Source organism: Chiloscyllium plagiosum, chromosome 14 (assembly GCF_004010195.1).
Source record: "Chiloscyllium plagiosum isolate BGI_BamShark_2017 chromosome 14, ASM401019v2, whole genome shotgun sequence".
NCBI classification, from domain to species: Eukaryota; Metazoa; Chordata; class Chondrichthyes; order Orectolobiformes; family Hemiscylliidae; genus Chiloscyllium; species Chiloscyllium plagiosum.
The window spans coordinates 4817498-4829517 of NC_057723.1; the positions used below are offsets into that span (position 1 = coordinate 4817498).

Genomic DNA, 12020 nt, shown 5'->3' on the forward strand with positions numbered 1-12020 from the left:
CGTTTATGAATATTCTACAAACTTAACAAGAATTTTACTTAACCACCTATGTTTAACTGTCTCATTGTATCTCGTTAATGAATTACCTATATGTTAATTATCTCAAAGTATCTTATTCGTGAGTCCCAGAAAACTAAGAGACAAGTACAGCAAATGGAAGTTTGGCTTTTATATCTGAGAGAATAGAATATAAATGTAAAGAAGTATTGTTGCAACGATACAAGGTATTGGTGAAACCGCACCGGGAATATTATGCACAGTTTTGGTAGCTTCATTTGAGGAAAGATGCAGTGGCATTAGAGGCAGCTGAGAGTAGGTTCACTAGATTGATCCCAGAGATGAGGGGTTTGTCATATGAGGAGAGATTGAACAGTTTCGTCCTGTACTTTCTGGAATTTAGTAGAATGAGGAGCAATCAAGTTGAGGTATTCAAGATGATAAAATATGTGGATAAAATAGATGTGAAGCAGATGCTTCCTCTTATGGGACATTCTAGGATGAGAGTCGTAGCCTTAGAATACGGGGTAGTAAATTTAAAACAGAATCAAAGAGCAATGACTGCTCCCAAAGGCATGTAAGTCTGTGGAATTCGCTGTCCCGAATCGCTACGCTGAAGTGTGGTGGATGCTGAGACAGTGTGCAAATTTCAGGAAGCGTTAGACAGGTAATGGAGGGATATGGAGAGAAAACAGGAAGCTGGTGGTGAGGAGCACATCAGTTTTGATCGAAAGGCGGAGCAGACTCGATGGGCAAAACGGCCTAATTCTGCAATTATATCTAATGAACATAGGAACCAATTTGAATAATTTAAAACATTGAGGAATATTTCTAAACCGATGATATTTGTTCAATTTATGTGATTCATTGCGTGGCAAGCAGTAATTAAACTGCAAAAACTCATCTATTCAATAGAAGAGCTGCGCTTGAGCAATGCATTTGGTATCAAAGGGCTCTGTATTTACAACTGAACAAATTAACACTCTAAAAGACTCAGCATCTATTGTAATGTTAACAGCAATCACAAAACAGCATTTTAGATACTGCATCTCCAAATTCTGGGTCTGTCTCTACTCCAAAGGGAGAATATGCATTCCAAAAAGAAACATATGCCTCGGGTTTGATATTTTTTGTGGGATGCGTGCTATACATAGACGTATAAATTGCAAATTGATTGCGCATTCACGTATTACATTATCTCTCTGTGTCATGAATATTAGTACCATCCAGAGGCAACGTTGGGTGAGACGGTTTTAAAAACAAAAAATCACTTTTAGAGGATTCAGGTGAGAGACAAACGGTGTAATTATATGAGTCCCGAACAGGCAGAGTTTGAACAGAATCTAGATTTGATTCTGCGACGTCTCTAAAATGAGAAGCATTGGTTGACTTCCTCTGTCCATGGCAACATATTCTAGACGTGTAACAATAAATATTCCTATCTTGTTTGTATTTCACAACGACCAGAAAACATATTATAAATAGAAATATGCAGGAAGTTGATCCGAAAATTATGATCAATAAAAAATTTAAATCTGAAAATAATTCAGGATTTCGAGGTTTGTATTTTCGATCAAAGGTATTTTCAGTAGCGTTATGTTGAACTGTACAGAGAATTGAGACTGTACTGGAGAGACTTGGCTGTCCATTGTCCCTGACCAAAACTGCAATCGCCTGTCTAACAGCAACTTGCTCCCTAAAATTTCGTGTTGTTGTGATTTCTCCAGAGGTAAATTCCACGCTAAAAATGCTCTGATCGGTAGCTTCTAGGAGCTGAAAAGACAGTCTTGCATTCTGTCCAGAATCTGCGTCAGTAGCAATTACTTTGGTCACCAAGTATCCGGGATGTGCAGATTTTGGCACAAACACAATCGCCATGTTTGAGGGTGATACAATGACTGGGGCATTGTCATTTTGGTCCAGAATAATAACATTCACGACAGCAGTGCTGTTCAGTGAGGGGGTTCCACTATCTCGAGCCTGAACTTTGATCTGAAAATTCTTCTGTATTTCGTAGTCAAAAGAGCGCAGTGCATAAATGCGCCCACTTTCTGAATTAACAATAAATTGGCCAGACGAGGAAGTTTCAGTTAAAAAACTGTCCAATAGGAAATACGATATCTCGCTATTCTTGCCCAAATCAGCATCTAAAGCGGTAACTGCAAATACTGATGCACCAGGAACATTGTTTTCCATCAGGAACACATTATATAACAACTGAGTAAACTGTGGTGCATTATCATTTATATCAGAAACCGAAACGTGGATAGTTTTATTTGTTGAAAGAGGGGGTGACCCTGCATCCCAGGCTGATATGGAAATGTTGTAGAAAGGAGTGGTTTCGCGATTCAATGTGTCACTCACTATTAAATTGTATTGCCTGTTCAAAGATTTTTGAAGTTTGAACGGGATATTTGGTGGCAAATGACACTGCACGTGCCCATTTTCGCCGGAATCACGATCCGTTGCACTTATAATGGCGATCACAGTCCCTCCTGCAGCACCTTCGCTTACCTCAATGGATAGAGAGTTTACTTTTAAATCCGGGGCGTTATCATTAACGTCAACCAATTCAACAAGAATCTCCGCGCGTCCAACTAATGCGGGCGTACCATTGTCCACAGCTTCTACATCAAGTTGGTAAGCTTTCTTTTCTTCATAGTCCAGTGAACCTTGAACATTGATCTGTCCAGTTTCTGGGTTCAAATTGAACAATTCCCTCACCCTGTGAGAAACGTAGTTAGTTAAATAGTACCTTACCTCGCCATTTGTTCCCTGGTCCAAATCAACAGCATGTAATGTTGTGATCACGGTACCTATAGGTATGTTCTCCAATGCGTTAATGTTGTATATCTGATGATCAAATACTGGGGCATTATCATTTCCATCCAGTACAGTGATGACTATTTCTGTAGTACCAGATCTTCGAGGAATTCCACCATCAATGGCCGTCAGTGTCAGATGAAAACTCGAGTGTTGCTCCCGGTCTAAGGGGTTTTCTAACATCAGCTCTGCAATTTTACTCCCATCACTTCTGGTCCGAGTGTTCATTCCAAAATGTTTGTTTGTGCTGATTTCATAACTACTCACTGCATTTGTACCCACATCTGCATCGTGCGCACTCTCGAGTGGAAAAAGTGCTCCTGCTGCAGTTAACTCAGATACTTGAAAAGCATATCTCATTTTGGGAAATATAGGCGAGTTATCATTTACATCCAATATTTCCACATCGACAAGATACATTTCTAATGGATTGTCTACCGCTAAATCCTGGGAAATAGAGCAAGTTGCACTTTGCCCACACAGCATTTCCCTGTCGATTCTCTCGTTCACAATTAAAATACCACTCCCCATATTCACCTTCAGCAACTGCATTCTGTCGTCAGTGACGAGCCGAAATTTGCGAAATGACATCTCTCCAATGCTTAGGCCTAAATCTTCCGCGATATTCCCAACAACAGCACCGCGCTCCATTTCTTCGGGGATCACGTATTGTATTTGAGCGAAAATTAGATCCGAGACGCAAGTCAGTAACACAAAAAAGAGCAGCCGGCTGAGCCTTCTCGCCATTGTTCCGTCTTCGATCCAATTGTAAGTCTGCCCAAAATGCCGCCTAATATCGTTTCCTTGTCTGGCTCTCTATGAAATGAAACACATTTCTGATGAAGGAAAATGACGACATTAAAATGGTAGGCGTGAAATCTCGAACTGACCGATCTTTCAGTGCAAAATGGTTTAGATGCGGGCGACGTTAGCCTCCTCTTTGCTTCTCCGCTGTGTTTCATATCATAGGAAAGAGGGAGGAGGTAGATCTCTTACAGGGTTTGGTTTTCTTATTGGTAGACAGCGACACAAAGAGTCCTTACCCATTATTGCACTAATCATTTCTTAAAGCAGAACTGCTCACAATGAGTTATAATACCAATCAATTCTATATTTAATGGTGCGCAATTAAAATCTTCCGTTGCGCTGGTTAATATTGTGTACGGTTTTTGTTAGTGAAGGTGAATCGTTTGCAATTGACCATTCATAACCAATGACAGCGTAACTTAGAAATAAACTGTATTTAATCAAGTCGAAAAGATTTAAGAGACGTCAATCTTATAAAAATACTTTCACTCAGGCTTTTCGAATTACATCAACCTCTTTCAACCATGTGAGGTGTGTTGACAAAATGAATTCTTGATGATGAAGTACCGTTTCTGAAAGCATGTTTCTGCTGATTTTAATTATTGTGCAATCCTATATGTTTTTTTGGATATGAGGAAAATCTGTTTTTCGTTTGCATTGTTAATTCGTTGAACTGTTTTTCCACGTTTAGAATCAAACTTACATGGTGAAGGTTGACAAGAAAATACATGACATTCTTACAGAGTACGTTGATATTACTAGGTTTCATAGCAAATCTCAACTATGAAATTTATGAAGATAGTGCCCATATGGTGCTTGTTGGGGCAAACGTCTAATGTATCCAGTCTGCCTGTAGCATGCAACTTTCAGATGGTTAATTATGTCAATACTGAAGCAACAGTTTATATATGATACATAATTTGAATTTAAGGAAAAGAAATGTACAACTCTTGATAGAGGAGAACATTTTAAATACTCAGAAACTGTTCTATAGAATGGAGATTATGTGCTTCGGCTTTAGAGTGTTGGGTTGTTCATCCCTGGTATTTTGCAGTCTTTGATGATTCTGTGATGGGGATGTTCTTTATTCTTCTCTCGGACCTTTGAACTGCTCGAAAGAAGGTGATGTCTCTCTTCCTTGTAACCTCTCCCTCTTGCAATCAGTTTCCTCCTAGAACTCTTAATATGGTTAATTTGTAAGCTGGAAATCTATGCCGTGTCACTCACCAGTATGAAAACTTTGAGATAATGACATTGATAACTAGTAATTATGCTCAGATGACCAGTGTCACTTGCCTGCCCCACTAAAACAGTAAATGAGTATTTTCTCAAAATGATACATTGATAATAGGATACCTATAGTGGCAGATCAGGAATTGGTGCTAGTTCAACAGTAATTCACATGATTCTTTCGCTTTTTCCTTTTTTTTTGTGCTCGCGATATACAAAGTTAGTTTCAGGTAAATTAGCTGGTAAATTAAATCTTATGCCACACAGCAAGCAAAAGGAAAAGTCCGTTTTGAAGGGTCACTAATTTCCAACACTGTCCTCTTTGAGAAGCGAAAACGCTTTTCGACATTCACAGCTAATATTACTTATCTATCCAGTTTTAAGTATAATTTTCATTTCCTAATACTTTGATTATCTGACATAGAAAACATACCAAAAGTATCAGACTGGTTGATGTCAACCATTATGTGACTACTTAACGTAAGTCGACATTTCCATCAAGGGGTCCGGCTGACATTGTTTCCAAAGTCATACCACTTGTTCTCTCCTAGCCTTTCAATTTTTTGACCTGGATGTGAACTAGATGTGATCGTGTTATGTTTGGTAAATAGAGGATTTCTTTGAGGTACAAGGATAATGGGAGGAGTCAGTGGCCAAATTCAGAGATGGCATAAAACAGTATGCTTACTCGGATGGTTTCTGATTATTCCAATATCAGAAGGGTGGACAAAAAAAAAACCCTTTATCTTGGTTTCAGAATGTTAGAAACATTCCAGATAAATATCACACCCAATCAGTCATTCATTGTCCTGATACTAATTGTGAAGCAATAGGTCCGCATCTGGACACACTGTTTATGATCACTCAGCGCTTATCTTTATTGAACATGCATGCCAGTATTGGGTGATTTTATGTCTCGGTTGGAGACAACTCTCAGCACAGCAGGGTTTCTAATTTCACAACAGCACATGTATATCACTCCTCTTCAGAACAACGTGTAGTAGGTCTGGAACTGTTTCATGTGTCACGTCATTGTATATGCACTCATGAATCGGAGTAACAACCAGTTACTCCCTTCACAGTTTGTGGAGCCTATTCCTTCTCACTTTATTTCCCAATTGGACTAGCAGCTTTCCAAATTCCTTTTTTCCCAATATTTCTCTTTGTCTTTTACTGATTCTACATTGAAACTATCCAAATATCCTCTGAGGACTTTGGATAATTATTGGCTCTAAATGTTGCATGTAGTTACAAACATACACTATGCTTGGTCTTACAAGATCGTAAGCTCTCATTTTTACCTTATTGAGTATTTTTGGGTGGATGTTTTCACATTGAGTCTACCCCCAACCACCCCACCCACATCACCACCCTTAGCCTTCAACTGTCCAACTGAAAATGCATCTTCATATATATTTATTGTAATGACGTCTCACCAATCTTAACTTTGATTTTAAAGTAAATTCCTATTCGTTTTCATTGATGCAGACAAGGATCCCACTCTTCCAGTCTCAATGGGAGTCTGCTGTTGGATGAAGAGATGTACTTGAGGCAGATGGTTGCGGGAATGAGTGTGACCTTCATGCAGCAGTATGCTCCTTTTGTTGTTCCCACATGGCATCCACTTCCATCAACAGCAAGTCTTGAGGTTTGCAACACCTTCCCAAATACTCCTCCTCTCCTTTGGGCGATCTTGGGCCAGTGATTTCCAGGCATTTGTGAGATTGCCACACTTCACCTTGAGAGTATCACTGAAACACTTCCTCTGTCCTCCTATGGAACATCTACCGTGTCGAAGCTGGCAGTAGACCACCTGCATGAGGAGTCTCTTGTCCGTCATGCAGATGACGTGTCCAGCCATGAAAGCTGATCAAGGGTAGCTTTGCTTTAATGCTGAGGACATTGGCCTTGTCGAGGATGCTGGTGCTTGTGCACATTTCTCCCTAGCAGATTCCCAGGATTTTGCTGAGACTGCATTGGTGGCACTGCTCCAGCACTTCCAGGTAACTGCTGTAAGCATAGGAGGGCGGGAACTTCCACAGCTCTGTAAACCATGATCTTGGTGTCGGATTTGATGTTGTTGGCCTTGAACTCCCTTTCCCTCAGGCAGCCAAAAGCTGCACTAGCACACCGTAGGCGTTGCTGGATCAGTTCATCAATAGCTGAATGGCTGATAGGACACTGCCTCGGTACGGGAAGTGGTAAACATTCTCTAAGGCCTTCCTGTGGATGCTGATGATCGGGGGTTCTCTCCACAATGCCAGGTTCGGTTTCTGGAGATACTTTATCCTGTGGATGTTCACAGTAAGACCCATGGTCTCATAAAGGTGCTGATGATTGTTTGGTTGCATCCTCTGAAATTGCATATATCCAAGCATCACTTGCATACTGGAGCTCGATGGTATTGGTTAGGGTGAATTTGGCTTTGACTTGAAAGCGTTGGAAGTTGGATAACTTCCCATATGTTCCATAAGTTAGCTCCATTCCATTGTGGAGTTTGTCGGTGGTGAGGTAAAGCATTGAAGTGATGCTGATCGAGAAGAATGTTGGGGCAATGACACAGCCTACTTGACACTGGTCTGAATGTGGAATGGGTAAGTGGTACAGCTCTTTGTGGTTACCATGATTTTCATGTCGTTGTGTAGCAAGTGAGGGATGGTGACAAACATCATAGTGCAACCAAACTGGAGAAGTATGCTCCATAAGTCTTCCTAATTGACAGTGCAAGTGTCTTCATAAGGTCGAAGAAGACCTCATGCACGGGTAGTTTCTTTTATCTGGATTTTTTCTGCCTCTATTGTGGGGAGAACATCATGTCCCTTGTGTCCCTCCGTGGTCGAGAGCCACATTGCAATTCCGGGAGAGGTTCCTCCGGCACAGAAAGTATATGGTTGAGGAGGACTTTGATGATGACGTTTCTAATGGTCAACAAAAGGGATATTCCCCCTTTTGTCGACCATTAGAAAAGCAAAGCGTTCCCATCGGCCTGGTCCTGCACCATATCACACCAAACCTTTGCTATTCATGTATCCATCTAAATGTCTTCTAAATATAATTGTACCCACATACACCAGTTCCTCAGGTCATTCATTCAACACATGAACCGCCTTTAGTATAAAAATAATTGCTTCTTATCCCTTTCTTAAATCTCACTCCTTTGCACTGTGTTCATAAGTGGCCAGGCCATCTGGCTTAATGGACAGCCTCTGATGGATATAACGTATAAAATTGTGAACTTCCACAATGAAGGCGACAAAGCTATAAACAGGCGTTGTGTGTATAATAATTCAGTTCCCACCATTGCTTTACTTATTGATGGCTGGAACCAATCAGAAAAAAAGCTCTTCAAACTTGGAGAGACGAAGTATCCACCATCATTTGTTTCCTTGACTTCCTTTGACTGAGTGTTTTGAGAAGAGTCATGAACATTTTCACAAATAAAGTGGCATTTTCTCTTTTTTTGTTTTACCTGTGGAGAATCCAGAACGATGAAACCAACAGTTCAAATCAATCTTTCGTTTAAGAAAAGAATTCATGGACAATACACATCTGTGAATTAGTGGAAAATACACGAGCAAAGATTACCAGAAAGTTATGCATCATATGAAAATGCATGATTACAAATCATATCTACTCCTTTGTTGCCAACTTGTATACAATGTCACCATATATAATACAGACTGCAGTTTCCTGAAAGTATTACAACTTTCAGAACATTTCATGAAATCCTGCTTTGCAATTGAAATGTTTCCTTTTGAATTTTCGGAGAGATAATGCATTGCCAAATTATCAGCTGACATTTTGGAACACATTTACATGGATGGCATTTAATCATGCAATTGAAACATAGGCATTGAAACGCTTGTGTTTCATGTTTTAAAATAACAAATTTAAAATATTCCCTTCCAGAATTTTTAAACTACGGTCATAATATAAAAATGCACATATACAATCAATCAGACAAGCAATTTAGAGTCAGTGTTATATCAAAATGAAAAAGAAGGAACTGCATGCAATTGCTTTCTTGTTTTGGGATTTGCTTTGGCATTAAGGAACCACAGCAAAACTGGAATCAGTGGGAATCATAGACAGAAATCTCCACTGGTTTGAGTCATAACTGGAGCAACACATAATTGGTGTAATTGTTGGACGGAAGCCATCTCAGCACCAGGACATCTTTCTGAGAGTTACTCAGGGGAATATCCTAAGAGCAGTCATCATCAGCTGCTTCATCAATACACTTCCTTCAATAATAACGTCAGAAGTAAAAAATGTTCAGCACCATTTTCAACCCTCAGATATGATGCGGCCCGTGTTCAAATGGAACATGATGTGGACCATATCAAGTCTTGGACTGAAGAGTGGCAAGTAACATGTATGGCATGCAAGGGTTCCAGCCATCAACCAGTAAAGTAATGGTGTGAACTGAACTATTATACCTACAAAGGCTGTGGACAGTTCTGTAGTCTCCTTTACGGAGGTTCACAATTTTCTACAAAACATCCATCAAAGGCTGTTCATATTCTCAGGGAAGAGAACCTCTAAACACCGCCATTTATATGAAATACCTTTACCATCCCTGAATTCCCCACTATTGGCATGCTGGTGTTTACCAGTGACAAGCAACTCAACTGTACTCGCCATATAACTACAGTGGCTACAGCAGTGATTCAGAAACTGGAAATATGATAGCGAGTAACTCATCTCCTGAATTCCCCAATTACTTTCCACCATCAACAAGGTACAAATCAGGGCTGTGATAGATGACTCCCCAATTGGCTGGACAATGATCTCCATCAATACTCAATAAGCTTGTCAACATTCAAGACAAAGCAACCTGCTTTATTAAAACTGCATTCACTTTGATCAATAGCAGGTGTGTATGCTACCTACAACATGCACTGTGGAAATGTGATGAAGATCCTTACACAGCATCTTGGAAACATGCGAACATTTCCACCGTGATGGTCAAAGGTAGCGGAAAGATGGAAACACCATCACCTGCAAGCTGTCCTCCAAGCCAACCACAAAACTGCCTTGGAAACATATCGCTTTACCTTCACTTTCACTTAGTCAAAATCCTGCAATTCCCTCCCTCCAGAATTGTAGGTCTACCTACAGCACATGGACTGCAGTGGTTCACAAAGACAGCTTCCTACCACCTTTCCAGTGCAACTAGACTGGGCAATAAATCAAGGCAAGTCAGTGACGCCCATGTTATAAGACAATTTTTAAGGCAAAAGACAAACAAGCAAAAGAACAAAACAGAATGGTAAACATAATTTTCCAATCAATGAAGTCAAAACTTTTTTTTTAAGTTGAAAATATATTGCAAGCTCACTTAACACTGCATTACTTGAAAATTGTTGAAAAGAGAGTCGGGTTACTGAAGATTTGAATCTTTCATTCACCAGCACAAATGCATGAATGCCAAATTTGAACTCATAGAATTTATACTACGGTAGAAAAAGGTTAGTATTTGGCGGGTTGACTGTGATGAGTCAAGTCTTTACGATGAGTGAAACAATTAGAATGGTTGGATGGCGCTGGAGAAATGCACTTTCTTTCCAATCCATTGTGGTTGAAACTTCACTTAATGTTTCGTTGGGAAGTCTAACTGTTTTTAATCCGATGAGAATTTGTTTTTGTATGTTTGCACAATGTTAGAGTGTCTATTGAATATCGAAGTGAAGATGAGAATTGCTTTTGTTTGATTTGCAATCGTCCATGCAAACTGATGACTGTTGGAGATCTCTTCTGGCATTAATATGAAGTAGTAACACCAAGAGCTTACAGATATACAACGTTCCTTAAATGGCTTTCACGGATTGTATTTGGGAGTGTCATCACGCAATGTTTGTTATTGGTCTATGAATAGATATTAGAGTGGCGTAAACAACAAAAAGGCATGTTAACAGGGGTATATTTTAAAGAGCACCATAAATGAGAAAAGTGTGAATGTTAAGTAGATGGCCCTTCGTGTGGCGTTCTGAAGTTTACGTTTTTTTAAGCTTTATGAATATTCCTCATGAATGAGTTATTAAAATACCAGATACCCATCAGATTACAAATGGAAAAGGCAAGATGTCTCCGTGGAGCTAGAAGAAAATTAGAAGATGAAAAATGGCGAATCATCGACGGATTTTAATGCATACTGTATACTGTATTATTGCAATTAATACGTTGCATGCCGAGATGGCAAGTTCTGTCTGCGATTCCCAAAATATATTTGGAATAGTCGGAGAAATTGATCAATTTCACCCATTGTGAACGCAGGCTCAGACTTAGGCATCAGATTACTGAAATATTCATGAGGGAAAACACAGTGCGACGAATGTGTTTTGATGATTAACTCTAGATGTGTTAAACAAATAGACGACAATATCACCAATCAACGTGTTGAAGCAGGGCAGATTCACTCACTCTTATCCAACTGCAAACAGCCAATCATAATTAGATTAGATTATTTACAGTGTGGAAACAGGCCCTTCAGCCCAACAAGTCCACACCGACCCTGACCACCACCCACACATTTACCCCTTCACCTAACACTACGGGCAATTTAGCTTGGCCAATTCACCTGACCTGCACATCTTTGGAATGTGGGAGGAAACCGGAGCACACCCACGGGGAAAATGTACAAACTCCACACAGTCAGTCGCCTGAGGCGGGAATTAAACCCGGGTCTCTGGTGCTAGTGTTAGGTATGTATACGTTCCGAAAGCCGTTGCCACAGCGGAGCTTACGGAAGTTTCATGGTTGAGATGGCTCAAGAAATGACTGAAGAAACGTTTTGGTCTCTTGTAGAATCAAGTCGCATGCAGAATGGGAACAAAAATGCATTTGAGAGAAAATATCAATCATGCTCATGTTCAACGCGAAAACCAGCACAATTAATGTTATCATCTAAAGTTGCCAGTAATTTTCATATGTTTCCGAAAATGATGATGGTCCAGGATGGAGGTATCACTTTGAAGTGATTTACCTGTAGTCTGTTGCTAACATTTTGATCATGCGAAATACTAGAATTTTCATTTCAACAAGAGAGTTAGCAGAGGGTCTCCAATCTTCTCAGAAGTTGAAGAGCTGCGGTAAAGTAGTTGTGTGGTTATTGTAAGAGAGAACAATGTTTTAAATTATTGCTTAAATGGCACGCAAATGAA

General features: G+C 39.9%; 1 protein-coding gene across 1 annotated transcript in view; it reads right to left on the reverse strand.

The window, feature by feature from the left end:
* Positions 1 to 960: 960 nt before the first annotated feature.
* The window catches only part of LOC122556970, a gene marked incomplete at its 5' end in the record, with an annotated part of 66081 nt that continues 55021 nt past the window's right edge, over positions 961 to 12020 (reverse strand). The window contains one exon of the mRNA XM_043704203.1: positions 961 to 3636. Coding sequence (XP_043560138.1) covers positions 1192 to 3636 — 2445 coding nt within the window. The remainder of the gene's footprint in view (positions 3637 to 12020) is intronic.